We start from the raw sequence: 26,859 nt of genomic DNA on the forward strand, positions 1-26,859 counted from the left end.
CTGATAACTCATGGAGAAGATGAATTCAAGATCCTCTTCCAATTAAACTGAAATAAGGCCAATATTGGGCTTTAGCCAAAAGAACTCACTAGTTCCCAACCCTTATGTTTATAAACCTAAATACATATGACATTCTACGTTTTTAAAAAGTATGTAATGCATATACTTTCACTAATTATTCAGCTCTCTGTGTATAATTATTCACTGTGTATACAGTATACATAATTATTTCTTGGTTTTCTTGTCATTAATGTTGCATTATGTAAACCCACTTTCTAAATGTTTTATCAAAATGTATCTTTATACATAGTAAAATCTTTAAAGAGACAATAGTGTTTGACTTACGAGAATGGGAAAGTACACAGCTGTCAAAAGAACAGACAACGTAGAGTTTTCTTTGCAACTCTGATGACTATTGGCAACATAATGAACGTTTCACTTTAAAGTTTACGTTGAAATGCTCAGAAATGTCAATAGTCTAAAAACAATATACAGGTCACAACTATCTAAAGTATAAAATTTGATTGGATGGAACAAGTTCAGTATTTTAGTTATTAAGCCATATACAGTTTTGCTTTTATGTAAAAATAAATCCAGCATTTATTTCAGATAAGGCCCTGTTAGTGAGTTTTTGCTCCATGATGCCAAGTAAACCATAAATATAAGATCTGTTTTTCCTTTATACACAAAAGAAAGGACTTCAAATCATCTTTTTTTTAGGGAATAGCGTGGACTACACCGGCTATAGTTGTTGAAGTGTAACACCCAAACATGACCATAATGTGCTTACATTTGTATACATACCCATGTTACTTACCAATCCTTTTTCCATTAAAATAATTAAATAAAGCTATTCAGGAATCAGTTACTCACAGAAAAAGGCTGAACAAGATTGCTGTGCAGTTTTTGAAAAGTCAGCTGTGTGGAATTCAGTATGTTGAAAGCAGAGAGGTTAAAGTTGTACAAGGATTAGCTTTCACAAGAGCCAGGTTAGGCAAGTCCTGTGGAGAGTCGGTATCTAAACCCACAAAAATTCTTTTTTCTTTTTTCACTGAATTGGATCTGAGTACACAGTGAAACCACGGTACAGAGCCACATTTGATAAGTGCCAACTAAATAGTTTTAGCCATTTAGTTAAATCAGTGTGTTTACAGCATTGGAAATTTAGGAGCAGATGAATACAACAAACTAAATACATATAGCAAACACAAAGCAATAAAAGTGTCAGTGCGTCTATCTGTGTTTGTACAGATTGCTTTATCTACAGAGTCACATTTATATGTAAATAGCTTGTAGTCGGTAACTCCTAGTATAGACCAGTCAAAAATGCTTTGCAATTTTTGTTCATCAGCATTGTGCTTCTAATTTTTAGTTACCTGACAAAATTTAAAATAAATTAATGGTAATTTTCAAAATCGCAATGAAGAACCTGGTCGTGTTGTCCGTTTCATAGCAGAACGTTAAAGATCATTTAAAAAAAAAAAGTAAGACATGGGAGTTTTGCCACTGAGTTCAATGAGAGTAGAATAGGTCCTTTAGGTTTACAACATTTCCAGGGATTATCAGCATTTTGCAATGTGTGTGTGTAGGCAGATTAATAGTACATTTTAATGACATTCACAGTAATGTAATTACTCTGTTTCAATTTATTTGACTATTATAAGTTCAATTTCTAAAATAAGAACTGGGGGTTAATGACTAGACCCAAACCTGAAAAAAGTCTGTCAATTTATTTTGATTTCTAAAGTAAATGAATAAAGAAAAGATTTTTTTAATGGAAATTGAGTTTTGGCAAGTGTTTTAAAACAAATATCAATAGTAGTGGTCCATCTAGAAATGGCATAGACAGGCTCCAAACCTACTCTGACCAGAAGGACAGGGCACCCCAATGCTGGGGGAGGCTGCAAAGGTGAAAATGAAGGTGGTTCTTAGTGACCCTCTTCCCTGTTTTTCTCCTTTCTTTCCCCACGTTTGCCCTCCTTCCAAAAACAAGCAAACACAAAAAAACCCAAAACCATTTACGCCCATTCCCCGGGATAAATTTCAGCTGACAGATCCTTCACAGAAACAACTAAGCAGAACAAACAAGAGACCCATTACTGGAATCTTAAATTCAAAGTATGACTTTACCAAGTGTTTCCTGTATTTTACTTTCACTTTAATATATGTTTGGTGGGGAGGGCGAAATAGAAAATACATCATTTACTTTAGAGACTAACAAATTTATTTGAGCATAAGCTTTCGTGAGTAGCTCACGAAAGCTTATGCTCAAATAAATTTGTTAGTCTCTAAAGTGCCACAAGTACTCCTTTTCTTTTTGCGAATATAGACTAACATGGTTGCTACTCTGAAACCTATCATTTACTTTGTTTTCTGACAAACTAAATCTTAACTCTCTATAGAGCTATATGAATTATCAGTGAAATCATATAGTAAAAAAGACTTAGAAATATTTTATTTTCAGATAGTTCTGAAAAATTTTAACTTTTAAATTTTAAGGAAACTCCAAGCATTTCTTCATAAAAATGTACCCTGTTGCCCCCAGCATTGACTATAACATTAAAAATACATACTATGCATAACCATTAAAAGTGATAATTCCAAAGCCAACTCTAAAGAAAAGCTTAGGTCATGCAGAGTTCAACAGCCACTAATCTTGAATACTAAATCCAAAACCCAAAGAACCCTCATATCATCCACCAATATATTAACAGCAAGTTGCTTTTGCCACTCTTATTCCATGAAAATGCCCAATAAACAATCACAACTAGAGTTAGTAACAAAATACTAACAAACAAATAAAACCTTTCAGTACTTCTTAGAGCTTTTGGTTTTTGTTCTGAGAGAGACATACACACGATTGTGTGTATATATATATATGGCAGAATTTTATTACTTCATTTATAAAATACCTTATAAAGTTCCAAAATACTGTACTGGTATATTTCATAACAGGGAATTATTCTGAAAGTCAATCCTTACAGTGTTGTAATATTTATTATATCTTCTGAGATAGTACTGTGGATAGCGATCTCATCTTTTTGTTATAAGGTCTTGCCTTTATTCTGGCTTTTTCATTTTTTTGATAGGAGTAATGTTAAGTGATTTCTGCTGAGGTAGATGTTTTAAATCCTAACAATTTCTTCTTTCTTGCCTTTCCTATTCAGCTTTTCTATTTACACAGATGACCTCTAGGAAATCAGCAAACAGTCTTCTTTCCTGGGAAACGTACTCCTTCCCTTCCCCCAAAGTTTTGTTGTTTGGAGAATCATGAACTAATGTTTAAACTAGAATGATTTCCAACACGCTCTCTTGCTACTACTGTATTTTAAAGGTAGTTTAAAAAGTGTGGAAGACAGGTTTGCCAACAGAATCAGGTTTAACTAAGAAAATATGTACACTACTTTGACTCAGTAAACTCATACTTGGTATGGTTCATCTTCTTCATATTTACTTTCACCCATATTAGAAAACAATTAGCTTACTAAACAAATTTGAGTATTTGGGGAAAAAATCTACTTTGAGTCTCTCATTTGACTAAGAATTACAGGATATTTGATAAGCTTGTTTAAAAATGGGCATATCCAAATATTATTGTAAACACCCAATGATTTGTTTTACCTGCAATATAAGTATTTTACTTAGCTGGCTTACATAGTAGCTAATAATATTTGTTAATGTAATTTAACTGCTGTGAACCTTTACTGAACAAATATTGAAATTTATACAAGTTAAAGAAAGAGACTCTCTAATGACTTTTGTAAAAGCTTCCATTTAATAGTTAAGGAGAAAAGTTTATATGACATACCAGAAGCAATTAACAGCAGATTTTACATTTAATAAAAAGAAAGAAGCATATGTATTTGCTTTATTCATTCCATCATAATTTGCATTAGAGCTGTGGGTGTTTAATGAGCAAATTCCAACTAAAATGGTATATTGATTTTCTAAGTGAACTTTGTAATAGCTATCTACCTTACCAAAGCTCTCTGTTTACAGTTGTTTTCTTTACTAAAAAATAAAAATGTTTTAGAGTTGATGGACTTAGCATAATGATCATTTTGAAATAAAGAGCTCCAGTATAATAAGTTTTTTGGTAACAAAGACAAAGATGTTATTACATTATTCCAGAGCAGATAAAATTTAGCTGTTCAATGTACTATATAAATATGTTTCAAGTACGCTTTTAGTAAGCATTGGAGAACAGAAAAGGAGTACTTGTGGCACCTTAGAGACTGTCTCTAAGGTGCCACAAGTATTCCTTTTCTTTTTACGGATACAGACTAACACGGCTGCTACTCTGAAACCTGTCATTGGAAAACAGTTGGGGGTGTTTTTTTCATTAGGTGAATTTTATCTAACATTGCAGGAATAACCTCTATTAACTCTTGCATGTCCTGAGATATACATGCTATTACTAAAAAATAAGTCTTCATTTTACCTTAATGCCTGAAGATACATGTTCAGTTCATGTATCATGTTTCAAGGGGGGAAATTGTATACAAAATTTTATTCTTGTTGGTCAGCTCTTGAGATAAACAGGGGAGGGTTGGTTGGTACTTCAATGGCAGGCTTCCATGGAAAACCCAGGAGGGTGGATTAAGTAGCTGGTTCTCATTTCTTAGAGTCAGGCACCGAATTAGTGTGCTAGCATGGAACTATGGGCCATTGTGCTGCTGGAGGTGCCATCTTTTGTAGTGGACATAAGAACCCGATTGCTTATGTTCATTCACAATCCCATGACACTTTTCATAAGCATAGATAGGGTTGTGGATCCTGATGTTCCAAACTGGATAACTGCATCCTTTCTGTCAAAATATCTCCCAAGGAGTTTTATTTGGACTCTCATTCTTCAGATCCTGTCCTAAATATAGCATTAAAATGTTGTGCTGTTAAACAGATGTTCTGTTTCACTCCAGAGGTGGCTGTGTTTCAGTGGGTGATGATTTCTTTATAAAGTTTGTAAAGCATTTTGAGATCCTTCTGGTTGAAAGATGTGGTATTGCTGATAGTGGTATTTTTCTGTAACAGAATGCTAAATTATATAAAAATACTCTCTTTTCCCTCTTCACTCTTTTGGTCCTTATTTATAGAGCTGTTTTCGATAAAGGAAGGTGATAAGTATAAGCCACTTACAAATGACATAATGCTTCCCAGAATTCTCCAATGGACACAGGTAGCATGGCCACCGCAACGGCATGTGAGGGTTCAGTGTGCCTTGCCCCTGGAGTGGGTGTGGCCATGGCTCCTCCGGGCCATCCGTGGGGTAACTGGTGTCATTCAGTCCTAGTCCCCATAGGATCACAAGGACTGAGATTAGCTCAACCCCTCCATTGGAGCTGGGGGAGGGAAGGCATACCTTGTCCCTTGCTCCACACTCTGTGCACATTCATGCAGGGGTAGTTCTAGAAAAAATCCTTTTTTGCTTATTTATCTTCAAATATGAGCTTGATAGTGGGTGGGAGATTTTTTTTTTTTTTTGCACAGTTGGGTGTTTCTCTTCGTTATTAACTTTGAAGAATTACAATCTTATCCTCCAGCTCTCCTGAACTCAGTAGGGCTCTGTGCAGCTGCAGGAGTCTGCCTTTGCCAAGTAGCTTGTAGGAGTGGGGCTGTACTTCTATACACGACTGTAAAGGAGCGGACACACCCCTCCAGCACCTCCTTCTGGTTGTTGGAAATTAGCTCTTTCAGCCCCAGAGCACCCTCTGCAGGCTAGTGATCCGCACAGCTCTGGCCACTCTGTCCCTCACAGCCCCCGGTGCCCCTGGCAGTACCCCCACACTCTGCCTCTGGGTCTCCCCTTCCTGGGGAACCCCCAATCCACTATCCCCACCTTGCCTCAGTCTGGGCTACTCCCAGTCATCACGAGCCCCTGCTCAGCCTGCTTCTTCCCCAGCACTGCACCACCCTTAGTACCTTGGCAGGCAGGCAGGCAGGCAGGCAGCCAAGCCCTGCTCTCTCCCAGCCTGGAGAGAGACTCCTTGGGCCTCTGGCTCACAGCCTTTTTATACAGGCCAGCTGGGGCCTGACTGGGGCGTAGCCCAGCTGCGGCTGCTTCCCCAATCAGCCATCCCCAGCCACAGCCCTCTCCAGGGCTGCTTTTAACCTCTTCTGTTTTAGGAGCAGGGTGGCCACCCCGCTACAACGACATATCAATAACTCTTTAAAATGTTGATTGTTGCTGTGAAAATAAATTTCTCAGCCCATTTAGCTACCAAAATAATTGCACCCTGTATGAAATTAAAGGATTTTTAGAAAGAAATATTGATATAATTGTAGAACTTTTTAAATTTATGAATACTAAAAATGATCTGATATGGTCAGAAATGAATGTACAAGTTGAACGTGAAAATATGTATGTAGAATCAGTAGATGATCTGGCCAGCAGAGAAATCTGGCAGATGGCATATAAGGCTTCTACAACCAGCCAAGTGAGTTCAGCAAGAGACACAAAGGCTCTAATGTAAGCCTCTGCAGTTGGCATCATGATGCCATCACAAATTTCAGAAATCTTATGTCCCTTTGGGAACCTGATAGGTGTAAGGACACAGTGCTTATCTGCGCCACACAACTGTCCAGATGTCAGAATCATTCTCCGCATGTGCTACTAATTCTGTCATCTCCAAATCACATGTGTAGATCTGGAGCTGCACGCTCTGCCCATCCACCTAACTTTATCCCTGCACAGTAGCAAGGATATCATCTCACAAAGAGACAGGTATCGTCTGGTGTTGTGTCTACATCCATCTGCAGCAGAAAAATTCTTTTCCTCTTGCCACCAAACAATATTCAGGTTGAAGATATCTAAATGAGTATTTGATGGATGCTCCAAATCTGGGCAGAATATTCTTGGACAATCGGGTATGGTTTTTCTTATGATACAGAAATTATTTTCCTGCCAGAAACACAATTTGGCATATATCTTCTGTGACCTCTCTAATGTGACTGAGTTGAGGGCTCCTCTTCAACCGTGAACAAGAGAGTAGACCATACCCCTAGAAGCAACTTGTGTAGCTGTCCCCATTCTCCTTGGCCCTCTCACCCTACCCTCAGAAGCACAAAAATCACATCTTTCTTTCTCCTTTCATCCACTTCCCAATAATGCTTCTGGTTCTGCTCCAGGGGTGACAGAAGTATTTCAACCCAGAATTCCTTTCTAGATGATCTGTCAGGATTAATTCTTCCACTCCTTCCCCCAGTGTCCTACATCTCTCAGCTGCCAAAGCTGCTCGTGGAAGGGGTCAAGGAATCTGCAAGTTAAAGGGTATTCATTGTATAGACTACATTTTCATCGAAATGTTTTGATATGCTTGTGGTTAACCCTTCAAATGACCTCATTTATTGAACAGTCCTAATGGCACAGTAGGCAGAACTGTAGAAATCATGGCATTTGTGATGCTCTATCTAGGGTGACCAGGGTAGGAGTTTCCCCTATGTCAAGCCTCTGTGGTTTGGACATTCTAGATCTTCCCTGCTCAAGTAATGCCAGGAAATGAATTGCTGCAGCACTTTTAGTGACCAAAAGAGTCATTTTATGAAAATGGATATCAGCTTCTTCCCATTTCATTCTTTGATTGGCTAACTGACCAAACCAACACCACCCTCTTGGAAAAACTGACATTAATCTATGGAGACATAAGATGCAACTATGAAGATGTTTGGTCTTTCATGAGAGTATTACAATTGAATCCAGGTAGATTAGGTGTCTGATGCTTCTCCACTTTTTTAGTTTTGTGGTGGGAGGTTGTTAGGGAATTATTTATCTTATAACACTCAGGAATATTTATCGGTGAATATTTCATGCTGTGATAGTGTTAAATCCATACTCCTGCTGTTTTCTTTGTCATTGTACTTGAATATATCTGTATGGATATATTAAAACTTCTGAAAAATAACTAAAAAATGACATTTCATCATGGGGTATTTTCTCAACAAAATTTAGTCGCGAGCAACAGTTTGTTCTGGTATTTTTGACTGCAGTGACATTTTATTGCTAGTTTGTCTTTTAAATATTTTCTGTAAATATTTGTAAATGTATTTATTTGGTACCAATGATATAAGTGCAGTAGTAAGCAAAAAGTGTATTATAAAATATAATTACAATTTTATAAAGTGCCATTCCCATGAAGTATCATAAAGTGCTTTATAGTAAATTGGATGGAGCCACTTTAATACAGACATAATAATAATGTACAAAGGTGAAGCAGGAAAAAAGAAACTAAGATAGAAAAAGCAGCAGAGTTGGCTCTAGGTTAAAGTGAACAGAATCTATTTAAGGTGAGACTTGAAGAAAGGAAATGACTCATCCGTGACGCAGAGAATGGGAGGGAATTCCAGATAGAGGGGGAAGGACAAATGCAATTGCCTTTGACTCAGCAGAATCTTGAGAATACTGGAAAACATGCCAGCATTTGGAGGCGTCAGAGTTGGGTGCAGGAGAACTATGTAAATTAAAGATCAGTTCATTAGAGTGAAAGGGGCCCACGGAGAACTTTGAGACCCAGGGGAAACAATTTTGATTTGAATTTGGAGATTCCATTCCAGTGCCATGGTAGAAGATATAGTCCTCCTTGGAATAAGAGTAGTCTCACTGCAGCGTCCTGAGTGCCCTGAAGTTGAGAATAGGGATTTAGGACGACTGCAAAGAGAGATCTGCAATATTAGAGAGGGGGAATGACGAAAGTGTGTGAATAAAGATTTTAGCAGAAGCAGGGTTGAGGTACGAATTCTGACGGTGTACCAGAGATGATGTCAGCCATGTTGACAAGGGAGATGCAGGAAGAAAAAGTAAGCCCAGTGTGAGGAATGACTTGAAGGTTTCTGTCCTTGGGAGCAAACTAACAGTAAATCTTAGTTTATTGGCACTTAATGCTCAAAGGTCCCTGAATGCTTTAACAGATAATAGAACAATATATTAACAATAAAGTAAAGGCTTGACAGGGAGAGAGGGGTGCTGACCATGTTATCTTTGTAATACCAGAGAGGCATCGTGCAAGAGCTAAATTGTGCACCACTTTGGGGCTAGTTAAAGGGTGGTGTTAAAAGCACCTTCAGGAGATCTTTTCTCTTAACCTGATGTCTTGCTGTAAGAGAACGGGGTTAGTTGTATCTGATATGAATGTGTGCATCAGGAATTAGCTTTGTATTCAGAGTCACTGCTTCAAATAAGTGATGGTTTCCTTGTTCTGTGTGATGAGTTTGAAGGTCAATCTTGAAACCTTGTCCCTTCCTTATTCCTCTAGGTATGTTAACTAGCAATAGCACTTTGATATTCTCAAAACTATAAAGCAAAATCTTGTTATGGTATCTTCACATTAGCAAATATTTTGTATAGGAAGTACAGTGAAGACCTGATCCAAAGGACACTGAAATGAGTGGAAAAACTATTGATTTCTATAGGCGTTAGATAGGGCCCCATGTGAAGATACAACTAAAGCAGTGCTAAACACACTGGTCATTTTGCAGCACTCGTGGAAGAAGTTTATACAGCTCAACGAGAACGTGATGAAGCTGTCATGGCTAGACTTAGGTTAGCCAATGAAGAGCGAGATGAAGCACTTCTTCGAGCCAAGGATTTGGAGCAGTCCCTTAAAGAGTATGTATGTTTTTTCTGCTATATGTGAAGAGATGGCTATTTATTGGAAGCCAAGGGAAACTTGATAGTACTCAAAAGTGAACATGTGGTAAATCTTAACATGAATTTCAGTGTGATAGAACGTAAGAGGATATCGATAGTCTAAATATTCCAACTGTGTGTGTAGGTTTTTTAAAAAAAAAAACACATGATCAAATGAGGTCATGTTTTTCTCCCCAGATGGAGAACAAGGTGAATGATTCTGGTTGCAAAAAAGTAAAGAAAAGAAAGAAGAGAGAGAGAAAAAGATCCACTATTGATTTATTCAGAGATAAATTAGGGAAGTGTGACATTTCATACAGTGGTTTCTTCACATGGAGTACAAGTTTGTCGGTCAGAAGTTGCACTGTATAGGAAATCAATCAAATCTTTTAGCCCACTAGACATTTCTTTTAGCAAAATATCTACTAATTACAGTGGAAGTGTGGAAAAAATTATCTGCATTACCCTCCTACTTGTTCTCATTTAAGCAAAAGTCATTCTTAATTTAGGAAGAACTATTTTAATTTCTCATTCTCTTTCTCTTTTCCTTTATATTTTTTTATCCTTCTTGTTCTCTTTTCTCTTTCTTTCTTCCTCTACTGTTTCCTCTTCTCACTTTCTTGCCCATCCCTAATTTTCTCCTTTTCCCTGTTTCCCCAGTACATCCTCCCTAGCTTGCCTTTTATTTCTCATTTGCCCAACAATTCCCACCTTCCTCCCACCCAAATATGCATGCTGTCATGCATGCATACACACATACCCCTCTTAATTACTCCCATTCCAGGATAGACCAGAACCCAGAATGCTGTTTCTTCATAATTATTGTTCTCTTCTCCTTGTGTTTTTTTGTCTCGACTAGTCTGTCAAGCACAAACTCGTTGGGCACAAGACTAGATTCCTCTCCCACTACTGCTGACCCCCAGGCTAGGCTCCAAAAGCCAGGTTTTTTTTAAGGGTTTGTTAGGGTCCTATGTCGCCACTGCCCATGGGACCTCTATCTTTCTGAGAAGACAACCTAGTATCAGAGTATGAGCGCTAGGGTTGGCTGGAAAACAAGAAATCTATTTCATGAAAATGTTCTTGGTTTTTGGTCCACATAGGAATGAATCAGAGACCTTTTTGAAATATTTTATGTAAAATATGAGAGCGGCTGTGATACATTCTGGGCCAATGAATCTTTAAATATTTATATAAAATGGAACAGCTCCAACAGGACAGATTGAGAGACTGGATCTATGGCCTAGCACAGAAGTGGGCAAACTACGGTTAGGGGACAGGGAGCAGGGGGGCTTGGATGGGTGTGGGATCCCAGGGGGCAGTCGGGGCAGGGGTGTGGATAGGGGTCGGGGCAGTCAGGGGACAGGGAGAAGGAGGAGGTTGGATGGGGCAGAGGTTCTGGGGCAGTCAGGGAACAGTGAGCAGGGGGAGTTGGATAAGGGGTGGGGTTCCAGGCGGCAGTTAGGGGTAGGGGTCCCAGGAGGGGGTGGTCAGGGGACAAGGAGCAGGGTGGGTTGGATGGGTCGGAGGTTCTGAGGGGGGTGGATAAGGGGCCAGGCTGTTTGGGGAGGCACAGCTTTCCCTACCTGGCCCTCCATGCAGTTTTCCAACCCTGATGTGGCCCTCAAGCCAAGAAGTTTGCCCACCCCTTGCCTAGTGGTTAGGGCACTGACCTGGGTTGTGGGAAAGACTGCCAGAGGCAGAGCAGGGACTTGAACTTGAGTCTCCCATGTCCCAGGAGAGTGCTATAACTACTGGTGGGGAGGTGTGTCTGACCAGAAACTGCATTCTGGACCTGAGGACCCATCCGAACAAAAGTTTTATTGAAACCAATACATTTAGACAGATCTGCATTTTCCAGTGAAAAAACATTCTGTCAAAAAATGCCAGCTCTAGTGAGCAAACGAGGCTAGTGTTTCCAACCATAGAGAGTGGCAGACTAGCTAAAGTGGAATGACAGAATAGGTAATGCTGGTGAGGGAATGGCATTATATGTGAAGGAAAGCATAGATTCAAACATACTAAAAATCTTAAATGAATCAAACTACACCATAGAATCTCAATTCCATGCTGAATTAATAAGAATATAGCAGCAGAAAAATACTATCGGCCACCTGACCAGGATGGTGACTGTGTTTGGGAAATGCTCAGGGAGATTGGAGAGGCTACAGAAACAGAAAACTCAATAATAATGAGGGATTTTAACTATCCATATATTGATTGGGTACACGTCACCTCAAGACAGGATGTAGAGATGAAATTTCTGGACACCATTAATGACTGCTTCTTGGAGCAGCTAGTCCTGGAACCCACGGGGAAGAAACAATTCTTGAGTTAGTCCTCAATGGCACACAAGATCTGGTCCAAAAGGTGAATGTAGCTGAATTGCTTGGTAATAGCCACTATAATGTAATTAAACTTATCCCTGTAGGGTGGAAAATACCAAAGAAACCCACCACAGTAGCATTTAACTTCAAAAAGAGGAACTACACAAAAATGAGGAGGAAATTAAAGGAACAATCATGAATGAAATCCCTGCAAGCTGTATGGAAACTTCTTTAAAATACCATAATAGAGGTTCGTACTAAAGGCACAACACCATGCTCTGGATGTCCCTGAACCTCAACTGCCAGAAGCTAGGGACACGATGAAAGGGGATGGATCCCTCAATAAATTGCCCTGTTCTGTTCATTCCCCTGAAGCATCTGGCACTGGCCACTGTCAGAAGATGGGAGAGTGGGCTCAATGGACCATTGGTCTGATGCAGTGTGACCATTCTTTTGTTGTTATGAATGCAGAGGTTTAGTGTGGGTGGGGAAAGATGTAGGACCCAGATGCCCCCCAATACACTCTCACTCTTTCTCTCTCTCTCTGCAAATGTGCTGTTGCATCTGAAGATAAAACAATAGTTAGCTTATAAGCCATTCCCCTTCCCTCTTTGCTTCTGTTGTGGACTCTGATGGAGCACATTGCAAGAGCCGCTTGTGTATGGTTCCAAGTGTCAGGCTCAGGCAGCAGCTTTACTCCTTTCATGACCCTTGTTCAGCCCTGGGTTTCACCAACAGACAACTCTCACAACAGCTGCATAAAGGCTTCTGGTGCGAGAGGACATAGGGAAGGGGAATAGAGTACTAGAAAGGAGGAGGGTATCGGGGCATAAGGGAAGAAGAGCCAACAAAGCACATGTAAAAGAGCAATAAGTTAAAAGGGTAAATAAAGAAAAAGTATACAGAAAAGAGAGACAAGAAGGGGGGGGGGAGCACATGGGAAAGGAGAAATGAGAGAAAATAGCCAGAGAGAAAGGAAAGATGACATCTGCTGAACTGGCAGTAGAGAGGTGTTCTAACAGAAAAAAGTTGGGAACCACTACTCCAGGGAGCTAGAGAGAGCCCTAATCATGTCTGTTTGTATGAAGCCACTAAAGGGCTCCATGTATCAGGCAGGTAAAGAATATCAAGATGATATATCTGACTCTATTTCCCCAGTATGATCCCTAGGATTGGTCCTTCTTTGCAGAATGAGAATTGAGTATTGGTCCAAATGTTCACAATTCTGGAAATTGTGCTGCAACTTGAATTCATCCCAAAAATACATTGTATCACTGAGAACAGACAGTATTTCACAGTAGCAAGGATAGTATCTGTAAGTGTTGTACCACATAAAGTAAAAAGAAAAGGAGTAGTTGTGGCACCTTAGAGACTAACCAATTTATTTGAGCATAAGCTTTCGTGAGCTACAACATCCAATGAAGTGAGCTGTAGCTCACGAAAGCTTATGCTCAAATAAATTGGTTAGTCTCTAAGGTGCCACAAGTCCTCCTTTTCTTTTTGCGAATACAGACTAACACGGCTGTTACTCTGAAACCTGTCACATAAAGTAAGTACAACAGATTTTGCATTGTACTTAGTTGCTACTTTTTAAATATTTGACCTTAGTAGAAAACCTCATTAACTGTTTCTTTTCTCTAGGACAAAATGGATATCTGCCTCTTGTTGGGTATTTTTATTAGCTGGCATTTTTTTCTTACTCTAATGCCCTAGCATAAATGTGGTTTCTGTATCACAGATAATTGGTAGGAAAGACTTCATTAGAAAAACTATTCTCATGAAGCTTCCCTTACAAACTTTTTTCTTGGTGGCACTGCTGATTTTTACACAGTAAACAACCTGCATTTTTCCAGACTGAAATGCCCCCATTATTTTTCCACTTTTGTATTCAACCTCTTGGTATTGAGAGTTGGCAATTTGCATTCATGCTTTGTTGTTTGTACTTGTTGATTGCATTAGAGAATAAAGCTGGGAAATGCCAGTTGCCACTGGCCAATGGGTTAAAATAAAACTAGATCCCTTGCAATAGTATGGCTGCCTTTAATGTGTGCTCTGTTAGTCAATTGATTTTTACAAGTTACTTAAGTATCATTGCCCATAAATCTGGCCCAAAATCAGATTTAGGAGATAGCCTTACCCACAAAGGGTAATAATACTCATTTTTCCCTTCTAGTCGGCTGGGTTCTACCGTTGACCCACCCTGTTAGCAGGTGTTGGAAACGCATAGGGAGCTGCCAGTTGAATCCTGCTGACTCACAGTGGCAGATGTAGATCATTTGCCTGCTCTGGAAATGATGATGGCCGCATTAGTCAGAGGAATCTAGGGGCTTGGACTGACCTGTTTGAAAGGAGTAACTCTAGGAATAACTAAGCTATGAGTGAGAGTTCAGGCTGGAGTTTACATTTTGTGTGTAAACTTGTTAATAAGGTCAAATCCCATCAAAGAGGTAAGGTTCAAACCTACTCAGCACATGTTTATTGTTTTGGGGTATGCTGGGAATACCATCTGCTCAGAACCTCCCAAATAAATGTCTTCCACTGCACAGCAGCAATAGAGCATTCCTTTCTGAATTGCTTCCCGTGATTACAAGAATTCGGGTGACTTTGTCTGACTATGAACCTGTACAAATTGAACAGAAAACACAGAGGAAATTCACTAATTATGATACTAGGTAACTGCACTAGTATTAAATGTCAAAGGTCAGATGGCAGGAATGGGTTGAGTTCCTAGCTTAGTGTGCATAAGAGGCTATGCCATATTTAGGGTCATGAAGACTAGTGCATTCAAAGGCACAGGGTTAGTACACTGTCAATTGCTGTGTGGCACAGGGATGTTTGAAGGGTGATCTCTGACAACAGCATCACAGTACAAATTACACCTAGTTCTTTGGCAGACATTGGAAGTGTGATGATTGCAGTAACTGTTTTTGAAATGTTACATTACAGCCTCTGCCAGAACTGCTTTTTCTTAAGCTACTTAATATGTACTGGATCCACCACTTGCTTAAGTAGCCATGAACTGGGAGAGGCTGCACTTCTTTAATGTTTAATCTTAATTTTTAACAAGGTATTAATCTCTGTATTTTGGACCCCCAAATGTTCTGTAAATAATCAGATGTTTTGATATTAATTATAATTAACTTGTTAATTATTATAGAAAAAAGTGTAATTTCCTGTTTAATCATCTCTGTATGCAGAAATTTGTGCTATTACTCATTGCTGTTGCAGAGCACAATAGCAGTTGTTCGACAAAGCAGTAAAACTGTTTACTGCTTCTTTACATATGAGTAAATGTGCCAGTGAAACAAAGAAGGAAAGAGTTCAATATTTTTGTTCCAGAATTAAGGAAGGGCACCACCGGAGGCTTAATTTAACTCCTATATTTTGTGATAGGATAAAACAAAATTTCTAAGTGAGGTTTAACTAAAATGTTTGTCCTCCTAGGTGGAGGGGAAGAATGACATTTTGTTAAAACAACCCCAACCCCAACCCTCCCCACCCACCCCACCCACCCACCCACACAAACCTACTGTCCCATTGCATTTTGGGGTGCAATAAAGACAACACGAATATAATTTCAGGTTAAAGTTGTAAGTCCAGAAATAAATAAAATAAGAGCACCAACGCCTTCTATCACTAGGGAACTTTCTTCATCTAAGCACATATGAACAATTGATCCTTGTAGTCATATATAGCAGTAAACATTAATAACTTAACAGTCTGAAGTCAGTGCTGAAGATATGGAGCATTATTGAAAGATGGAGTCAAGCAGGTGGCACTTTAATATGTTCAGTGTCATGGTTGACTCTAAAGACTAGTAGAATGAAATTACTTGAGGTTCTAAAGATTTAAAAAGCGAACTCATTTTGCTGCACTAAGGAAATGCTACTGATCAGGCTTTCTGTGTCCCTTTTTTCTAGGCTAGAAAATATTAACCCTGAAGAAAATGACATGGTAAGCCATTCTCTGAGGAGATTTCTTGATGTCAGTCTTATATCTTAGAGGCTTAAGTTCAATTGAGTGGGTTTCAAGAACTAAGATGTGGGAAAAAAGAAGAATTGACACACTAATAATGTACATCTTTGCTGCAATATGAAAATTCAATAACTTCACTCAGTCAATTTACAATTCACATGTGCCTATTAATTAAAACCCTATATTAAATAAAATATATTAAAACTTCATGTCTGACTAACATATAATGCTGTTGGTAGACATTACAGGAATTACTGAACAGAATAAACAATGCAGACACAGGGATAGCTATACAGAAGAATGGAGCTATAATTGTGGATCGAATACACAGGACCAAGGAGCGTAGAAAGAAAATAACAGCTGAGGAAATGAATGCAGTGATAGAAGAACGGGATGCTGCTTTGTCTCAAGTAAGTCCCTACTAGTCTATAAAAACATTCAATGCCAAACTCTCTCTCTTCCCCCATGTTTGGTGAAACAAAGTCTTCCATGTATGTTTCCTGTTCAAAGTTCACCTTTTAAAAAGTCCTTCCACATAGAGAACTCATGAACACTATGCAATTATTGTAGTACCATCGGAATGCTATTTAAAATGGCTTTAACAATGTTTGCAAGCCACTGTTCAAAGAGAAAAGATTATTTTTTTGCATCTAACACTCCTGGTTACAGAAGATGCTTCTCTGTGTTTTTTTTCTTTTTTTAAGTACAGCTTCCAAAGTACTAACCTTTATAGAACTGCTAAGAGCTCAGTTGTGCAGCTCATTGTCCGGCTATGCCGAAAGAAGGACAAGAGACATTTGACATGGATGCAACTTTATTATTAGATATCAGGGACTACCCAGCAGATAAAACTATACAGTGCAGGTAACCCCATGTTTATGCTGTAATTATCTGGGGGGCTTTTATCAACTCCCCCTCTTTTTTCCATCCAAGTCCATCCAGCAAATTTATTGCTGGGACCTTATCATACCTAGGGGCTCCCACCAGCTCCCCCTCTTTTTCCATCCAGGTCCCTCAGAAAATCCAATGCTAGGAATTTACCATCCATCCCCCTCGTAGGAGGGTTAAGGTGGGCTATAAGAATGGGGGGTTGACTCCCTGCCATACCAATCATAGGAGTCCCCAACTTCCCCTATTCATTCCTTTAATGAACATCTCTTTTAAGTCCTTTTCCAAAACATTTATCTGGTTACTGTATACCTTCCCTATGGAGTACCTGCCCTGGACATCCGCCTTACACTTAAATAATGAGTTGCGACATATAGCCTACTGCCCGTCATGCCATGCATGAACAGAGCCCTTGCTGAACCCACTGTGGGGAAGGTGAAAAAACCCGAACTGCACCCAGACCAATATGGTGATAAAGGAAAAATTCCTTCCCAGCCCCCCTAAAAAAGGGGCGACTAGCATAATGCCTACAGCAGGTGTAGACCAAACCTGGTATTTTACCACCTAAAGGGGAGGGAGGGTGGATCCTTCTTCAGACTGCTCCATGTAAAAGGGTGGCTTCAGGCCCAGAGCTGCCCCTTTTAAATCCTGCATTCCTAGGGGATGAGTCAGTGACCATGCTGACCCCTTTTTGCAACAGTTTTCATCCCTATTCCCTTCCCTACCCCAAATCCATAAAGCACTGTTCCATTCACTCAGCCACCCAGCCAAATTACCCCCACTTAAAGGTGCAGGGCGGTCATTGTGATGGTGTAAATGGGCACACAAGGTGCAGGGCAACAGTGCAGTGAGTCCTAAATATTTGTAAAGGGATAACCATTATAAATGGCAGAGAAATCCTGTCACATATAGCTACTCTTTAAGACAAGCAAATTCTTCCCTAGGGTTCTGCATTCAAGAGCTAAAAATCAAGTCCTTGATATACAGTCCTGGTATTCCGTGTCTTTGCCTCTTTTACTATACTCGGCAGAAGTTTGATGCCCTTCCTGCTCCTGATACCTCTGAACACACAACCCCTTCCATCTCCTTAACTCCACAAAAAAACACTGTTCCCCTTCCCTGAAGCAGGCAGAGAGCCCTCCTCTGAGAGAACTCAGTTGCTTCCATGGGCTACCAGTCGTACCTCACCATAGAATCGCTTTGGGTTCTGTGCCCAGTCTTGGCTGCTCCTAGACTTAGCACCTGATATGACCTGTTTCCACATTCCTGGGTTCTGTCCTTTGGGATCAGGTCATAGGAATAGGCAGATCATGTGGCAGCTGGGAGAGAATAAGGGGACTTTAGGTGGGGGGTACATACAGCCATTAAGCACTCATCTCATGCAAGAGCTGTGATCTGGCCCTGCCTCTCAGAGAGCCAGAAATCCAACATGCTCCCTGAACCTTAATTATCTAAATTATCCAGTCTCCAAGTAGCATCCATCTGGGGATTAACTAGTTTTTAAAGTCAGTTTATGGTCTTTGTTGGTGCAATGTAGATTCAACTAATGTTTTCAACAAGAAGCTACCAGGTAGGAGAGTGTCCTCTCCAAACCCTGAATCTTCCTCCTCTTCTGCTGTCACATCTGTTCTTATGTTCTACCCTATTTTACCCTGGCCAGGACCTCTACTTGGCATGCAGCCATGTTCATGTAGTTATGGAATTGCCACTGGCATTAATGTTGGGTTCCTTTATTTTTTGTGTTTTTGCATTTCCCCTCCACAGTATTCCAAACACAGAAGACAAACATTACAAAATAAATAATTTTTCTTTAAGATGAAATAATATCTCTGGGAATCTGGAAAGTTGTATTGCATGAAATGTCATGAATGAGCCAGGTGATTAAGAAATTGTTCAGAGATTTTTCACTACGCTTCCCTTGTCTGTTGGTTCATTCTTTGCTCAGGACAGATATATTAAAACGAGATAATTTCTGAGAACATGTGTTGGAGCAGTTGCTTTGCAGCATTGGATGGTGTGAATATTTTTTTTTATTTTTTTAGTTTCAAGGGGAGTAGGATCTGTGTCTTAATGTATATATCAAATAAATGATAGGCATTTAGAGACAAATTCTGCTCTTACTGTGCAAGAGGTTTCTGTGCAGGGGGTGTATACACAATGCAAAGAGAGGGCTCCTGCATCAGAGAAAGGGGTGGAGTCAGAGGACCTACTTCTATCAGAGTCTTTGTTCCTCGTTCCTGTTGCGGGAGCCTGCTGGAGCCACACAGGGCTACTTCAGTCAGTCTCATAAAGATGTCCAGAATCTATGTACCATTAAAACCACATGGTCTTGTGTTGGCCCTCTGCACAGGTATGGGCATCTTTCACAGACTAATGGGGTTGGGGTGTTCTACAGTAAATGGATAATAACTGATAGAGTACAATGGATAGACTAGCCGAGGAACACGTGTGACAAGAGTTTCAGGTAGAATTATAAAAAGTTATTTGAGCAAAGCATAAATAGTTTGTCAAATCACCTGTATTTGTATTGGCTTCTCAACTATTTTTAATTTGTTGATTAAATTTATACAAATTTACCTGAACATATCTCAGTCATTTCTTTCTCCTCAGTCCATCTTTGGCTGCTTCCTGTCTCCTCCATTCATTTGCCATTCCAGAATGTATTTGATTATATTTTGATTTTTTAAAAAAGCTTAGTAGCAGCATAGTTACTGGTGAAACACCCAACAGTCCTATGAACATTTTATGCTTGTTTTTTTTATTATTATTGACTTTTCTTACACAGGACATTGACATTTGGGCAACCAGTAAGAGAAAAGATTTTGGCAAAGGAGGAGAATATGTTTGGTATTTTTATTTTTGGTTTGTTGCTTTTATGGGTTTTTTTTTTCGTCCTTGTCCTTTCACATAGGAATTGTAAAAGGTCAGTAAAACCTATAAATTCTTGAATATCACCATTTGAGTGATACGGTGTGCACATGCGCCTATATATATATATATATATATATATATATATAATCTTTTTTTTTTTTTAAATTGCTTGTTTGAATAATCTCACAGAATCATGTATGATATGTTGCTCTCCCAAATAATTAAAGTAAGCATTAATAAAAGGTCAGTTATTCCACATAATAATGGTTTATGTGCCAAGAGCATCAAAGGCAATTTATACATCTGTCAGCATAATACACAGGTAGTTTTAAGTAGATCGTGCAGGTCATAAAAAAAATTGTGATGTGAATTATATTGTACTACCAACATTTGATGCCAAGCAGTACTGCTCCACTTGATGTTCATTAAAAAATGCTTCTGCTATGAATTGTAAATAATTATTACGAATAGAACTCTATGAAATTTACTGATGGAAAACCTAACTTATATTTTTACACGTAGTTTTATAACTAAAACTAATATTCTAGAATGTGTAAGAGAAATCTTAGAATTGTGGCCACCATTTCAAACCACATTTCTTAATTGATAATGGTTTGGGTACTTGTGCAATATACAAATTACTGGTCTTTTGTTAAGATTGTAATAACAGTTATTACAATTTATCAGCAAGAAGAATAGGAGAGGGAATCTTGCATTAGAGCACAACGGGACTGAAGGTAACTCAGGCAATATCTATAGTTATACTATAATAAACCCAAATTATTGTCATTTAGACCTGGCCCTGCCACAGGTGTTGGTAGCATCCGCAAGATGAGAGCTCTCCATTTTCAGTGGACATAAAATCACATTCACACAAAGGCACATCATAAAAATTGAGCCAAAACAGGGGTTACAATCAGTCACACCCATAGGGAGACATTTGTAGTCTGTGGTTGTCCCCTGGAGTGCAGCATTTAAGAGCTCAGTATTTGTGAGGCTCTGTGAAAGTTACATCCTCCTATACAACTTGCTAGTATCTGGTGAAGGAGCAACACTGCCACTTGAGTTACCAGCATAACTGATTTCACTTCCTCCCTGCTTTCAGGGTTTTACAGGGGGTATGTTTAATTAAGCTAATCCATTAACCTTCTGAATGAGTCCCTTCACAGCCTGACACTTGACTGTTAACTACAATTTACCTGAACAGCATCTAGCTCTTCTGGTATTATTGATAGTTTTTCAGATTTTCTGATTGAGAAACTGTAACACAGAAGACCATGAAACTTTAACTTATCAGTTTCGTTTCAGTTGGACAATATTTAATATTCTTAAATAATGGATGCACTGTAATAAATTGGGTGCCCTCTATGAGCATGTAAATATAGGCTGTTTGAAGTAGTCTTTCAGGTGTGATTTTTGCAGTACATTGTGGTGGCTCTATTGTATTTATTTAATTAGACTGCTATTGTACACATGCTTGACAATAGTTAATTAGTTATATTTTGTGACTTAGAATTTTACTTGCATATTTCACTGCTGCACAAACTAGAAATGCTCACTAATTTTTAGGAAATGTGGTTTTAAAAAAAACCACCCCTTTGTGAACCACAAATATCTAGATCACCATGTCTTAACAGAAAGCTGGACACTATTATCACCGTATTGAGTAGCACACATGTACGCAATCTTAGATCATTCACTAGATCGCTGAGCAAATACACAAACTACATTTTGTATGTGTGAAAACAAATAAAATGATATAAACTCAAATATTTGATACTACTTTTAGTATGTATTTTCCAATGAATAAAAAACAAACAGCTAAAGTATGGCTAAACATTGACATCCCTACCTTCCCACCCCACATACCAATGTCAACCCCCTTTTTACAAAAACCCAAACACAACGCAGTGGTTGCATTTGCCAAGATATATTTGTTAGTGAACAGATACTGTGTTATGGTGTGGAACTTGTATCTGTTTTATGGCTGCTCTTTAAAAAGAAAACAGAGATGCTGACTGCCATGAGAATGAAGAAATCAGTTTCTTGATTTATTTTCAGTTTAACCTTAACCCATTCATGGAAATATCCTGTCCATTCAAATGTTTGTAATGTAGTTCTTGTATTTCTTCGCAAGTCTTGCTTGTTTATTGAGTAATCAAATATATTTGTGATTAACATTTAATACAAATATAACACACTGTAGTCACAATTTGGTAATCTTCATTAAATTTTGGTAATCTTCATTAAATACTTTAAAGATAATAGTTACCAGCAGGAGGCAATATGGTGTAATAATGCCTCAAAGTAGCAACTGGCTGTAAGCCATTTTACACCTTCTGGACAGGAATGTTAATATGATTAAAGGTTTGGCAGCTGAAACTGGGGCACTGAGTAAGGCATTGCAACTTTTTTTTCTTCCCTTTTGAGGGACAAAAAGAGATGTTTTTATCAGTGCAGCTTGAAGGTGCTTTTAAAGGTTGTAAACCAAGACCGTGGATCATACTACAGAAGGGTCATGTATTTATTGTGTTTTCAGCCCTAACTTCCATTGAGTAGATATTTTGTAATCAAGGTATAGCCTGTTGCTACGCAAAGTTTAATATTAAAGGTGTAGAATTTGTTGTAGAAGAAAAGCAATAGTTTCATGACCAGTATAGCATTGTCTGTTTAATACCCTGGATTGAAGCAGTAACGTAATTGGCAAGCAACCCTGGTTTTACAGTTTTGAATAGTTTGATCACATCCTGCTGTGCAGGAACATGCTTATGACTGTTCATGTACAAAACTGGCACACTCCCAGTTGCTCATCTGAAACAAGTTAAAGTGCCTTTCTCCATTTCAAGGCACTGTTTGGCATCAGACAGTGTTTCATGGTAATTGAGAACAAAGATTAGAAACAGTACGCTTCACTGCCTACCATTATCAATTTCAGCTAACGACTAATACTAATAAATGTCAGTAGTCTCAGTGGGCCAACTTCTTATTAACCTTTCTGAGGCTGTTCTCAAACCGTTCTTCTGGTTTTAAACCAAATAAGGTGTAGAGCTCAGTGTTTTCTGTGGTTCCTAGAGCATTCAAGATTTCTTACCACACATCGGTGAACATTTCTCATTTAAGAAATACGCCTTGTGAGCTGCAATAACTTTAAAAACCACAAAAGAAGTGGTTATTTGAAAAATAGGTTGGGGCTGCACTCTAAACTAGGGAATCTGCATCCTCGGGTTGAGGGGGGCAATCGCGCATGGCCACACTGTTAGAACAGAGGAAACTACCTTTTGTTTTTTATTTTTATTTTTTTTAAAACACGAAATCTTTCACATTAGCATCTCTGTTTTACACTGTGGTGCTTATTCTAGCCTTTGCCAACACTTGCTGAGTTCACTTTGCTGGAGTTGGCATTAGCGCACCAGAAGGTACATCTGACAATGATCGAGCTACTGTGCTAGGACACTGCTCCTTCTACCCCCTCTTCTGCTGCCTCTAATACTAAGAGTCAGAGGAGAATACCAGATTCTTAGGTATGATTCACACTTGTCTGTGTGAAGCAGACAGCTGTGGGGGTGGGGGTGATTTTTCAAACTCACTGGCTTGTGTGGAGTGTGATTGCAATTTGATTAGCCCTAGGACTATCTTGGTTCATTTCCTCTCTTGTGCCAGCATACAGCAAGATCCCTACACCCACACATTTCCTGTGCTTTTTCTCTAGCTGGTAACAGGCAAGAGAATGGGAGGAGGAAACTACCACCAGGAAGAGTGAGCAGAGGGAGTTAATGCAGTAAGCACAAGAGAGTCAGTATAGGCTCAAAGACTCTGCCTGCAAGATGCCCCTTTTGTGCAGCTCATATTGGAGTGAGCCCTGCTTTCGGTTAGAGGGGGATAAGAGCTGGGGGAGATAGCACTTTCATTTTTTATTCTAATCTAAAAGGTGGGATTTAACTCCAAAAAATAACCCTCTGGGAGGGTAGAACAGGGGAAATGGCTACTAGACCCAAGTCATCTTTCTCACAGGTGGCTGTAGGGATACCTCCTTGCCCCCTCACTCTGAAGCCTAAGCCCATGAAGCTGGGCGGCATGCACCCTTCTAAGAAATTCACCAAAAAACAAAGCCCGGTCACACAAACAGTGATTTTTATTTGTAAGTTGGGCTCAGTTTTCCATTCAGTTCTGTTCCACAGAGTTAATGGGGTAAATACTTTAATTACACTGCAATTCTAATTATTTTTAAGAGTTTCCTTACAAAGATTCATCAAAACCTTCATTTTTGGGAAAGGTGAGTAGATCAACTGATTTATTGTCAGACAGCCAGAGGCAGCAGGGGCAGTCTTGTAGGGACACACTGGACACAGCTGATCCTAACAGGGGCTGCCTATTTGACTGTACTTCTTGATTGGTGGAGGGGTGGAGCTAACTACGATTTAACCCAACAACAGCCAGAAATGGCTGGCTGCTCAACACATTCCTGGTCTGCAGCTGCTCTTTGTCCGGCTTCCTGTGCCTGCTGCTGCCGCCTGCTGTAGCCCCTATCCTTCTCCATTCTTGACACCTCAGGCTCCTTTTCCTGACCAAGTCTCTGGCTCACCCATTGTCTCTGGCATTTGGCTTCTGATCACTGGTTCTAACGCTCAGCTCTGCTCTCGACTATGTCCCCAGGTGTCCCAAGGCCATGATTCTTGACTCCAGCTTAGCTCTCCTCTAGCCTCCAGGCCTAGCGACCCCCATTGATCTAACCATTAGGCCTGACTGCCAACATCCAGTCATGTACTTGACAATTTGAGCAGTGCAAGAGAGAGAGACTGAAGACTGTTCAGCTGTGGGTTTGACACCTGTTAAGGCCTCCCTCTTTCCGATGGATATAATGAACACCTTGCAGAGGCTGCAGTCCCAGATCTCAGCCTTGTAGGAACAGATCTTCCTATCTGGGACCCAGATCCCTCAGGACCTGAAGAGTCTGCTGCCAGCCCAGTTTGACGGTGACCATGGGAAATGCAACTTCATGAATCGATGCCAACTCCTGTTCATGCTACATCCCTGTCATTTCCCACTGATCAGGCCTGAGTGGAGCTCATTATCATCCTGTTAACTGGGGAGGCCCTGGCCTGGGCATCACACCTCCTGGAGACTTCCTGTCCCTTGCTGAGGCAACTGGAGGAATTCAGTTGAGCCATAGCAATTGTTTTGGATGATCTGAACCATTCCCATTCTGCCGAAAGCATGCTTCGGAATGTATGCCAGGGAAATAGACCAGTCACCAGGTTCGCTGTGGAATTCCAGTGCTTACCGGCCAACACTAGGTGGAATGAGACAGCGCAGAGCTACCATTTTCAGCATGGCTTGAATGAAGAGCCAGCACAGGTAAAGCCAGCATCTGACTTAGATCCCCTGGTCAAGCTGTACCTGAGCATTGGTGATCGCCTGGCTGAACAGTGACTATAAAAGGAGACCAGTTTTCGATTCCCCACAAGCCAACCAAATTCAACCCTGCCTTATTGATGCAGAAAGGAGCCACCAATAAGCCATAGACTTATGCTTATATTGCAGAGAACCTGGGAACTATGTCCAGGGGTGCCCCGGTAAGACTTCTGTCCTGTCCCAGTCAGGAACAACCAGTACCCTGGCAATGGCTGGCCAGCAAGCCTCCAGCTTCCTTTTTGGTTATGATAAACTGCCAGGTCTGAGATTGGGCTGAGAATGCTGGTGGATTCAAGGTCCTCAGACAACTTCATGGACATAGATTTTGCTTGGACCCATAACATCCCCACTCGACGTAACTCGATCCCCAGTTTGATAGAATCCATTGATGGGTCCCCACTCTCCTCTGGCCCAGTAACTCACCAGACAACACTGTTGACTGTGACCACCCTCCAGGGCCAATAGGAGGTTCAGAAATTTCAACTGATCTGCCCCCTCATTCCTCTATCATCCTCAGTATTCCTTGGCTGGTTGCCTATGACGCACATCTAGTGGAGCTGAGTCATGATGCCCTTTACCACAAGGTTCTGCTGCCAGTCAGGTCTTCCAAGGTTAAGTGTTAGTCCTTAATCCTCTTGCAATGCAGTTGCTGAAGGGGGGACTTAAAAAATAGATGCCACCATCTCTGTCACCCTTTTATCCCCTTCAGATATTTTAGAGAAATATCAAGACTGTGCTGATGTCTTTGACAAAAGGAGGGCAGATGTTTTGCCACTACTTTACACTGAAGATTGCCCCATTGACCTGCAGCCCAAGTCTGACATTCCCTTTGGCCATATTTACTCCCTCTCAGAACTGGAATTCCAGATGCTCTGGGACTACCTCCATGAGAATTTAGAGAAGGAGTTTATTCATCTTTCTACTTCTCCAGTGGGGGGCATCTATTTGTTTTGTTGTTTTTTCATGGCAAAAAAGATGGCTCCCTGTGCTCTTGTGTTACTAGCTCCTGACTAGAGTGACAGTTTGAAATCGCCACCCTTCGCCACTTATTAAGGAACTTTTTGAGAGACTTTGCTTGAGTAGGGTTTTGCCTAAACTAGACCTTCACACAGCCTATGGGCTGGTTTGTGTGAAGGAAGGTGATGGGTGGAATACAGTGTTTCACACTTGACAGGGACATTTTGAGTATTTAGTTATGCCATTTGAGCTATGTAATGCTCCAGCTATATTTCAGAGTTTGTGAACAATGTTTTATGAGATGTGATGGACCATTTTGTTATCTATTTAGATGATATCCTTGTGTTCTCTGAAAACCAGAAGCTACATGACACACTGTGACATGGTTCAGTCACAGAGACCCCCTTGGGACTGTCACCTGATGTGCTGAAATTACCTCTGAGCCCATTTTCCCTGATGGCTTGGGACTCCAGAACCCTGCCTTGTTGAACCAGACACACTAGCCTGCTGCAACACAGACCCAGGTCTGAACCACACCCCCAAAGCTCCAGGCTTTAACTGAGAACCACTCAGCAGGTTACCTATCTCCAGCACCCAGACACCCAGTTCCCAATGGGATCCAAACCCCAAATAAATCTGTTTTACTCTGCATAAAGCTTATACAGGGTAAACTCATGTCCTCTATAACACTGATAGAGAGATATGCACAGCTGTCTGCTCCCCCAGGTATTAATCACTTACTCTGGGTTAATTAATAAACAAAAGTGATTTTATTAAGTAAAAAAGTAGGATTTAAGTGGTTTCAAGTAATAA

General features: G+C 40.0%; 1 protein-coding gene across 10 annotated transcripts in view; it reads left to right on the top strand.

Moving 5' to 3' along the window:
• Window positions 1-26,859, top strand: part of MIPOL1 (mirror-image polydactyly 1) — a 289,347-nt gene that overhangs the window by 95,857 nt on the left and 166,631 nt on the right. For all 10 annotated transcript variants that reach the window (XM_078853360.1, XM_073349064.2, XM_078853359.1 and 7 more), the window contains 3 exons: window positions 9,469-9,598; window positions 15,864-15,897; window positions 16,158-16,328. In XM_078853360.1, coding sequence (XP_078709486.1) covers window positions 9,469-9,598; window positions 15,864-15,897; window positions 16,158-16,328 — 335 coding nt within the window. The remainder of the gene's footprint in view (window positions 1-9,468; window positions 9,599-15,863; window positions 15,898-16,157; window positions 16,329-26,859) is intronic.

Source organism: Lepidochelys kempii, chromosome 6 (genome assembly GCF_965140285.1).
Source record: "Lepidochelys kempii isolate rLepKem1 chromosome 6, rLepKem1.hap1, whole genome shotgun sequence".
NCBI lineage: Eukaryota > Metazoa > Chordata > Testudines > Cheloniidae > Lepidochelys > Lepidochelys kempii.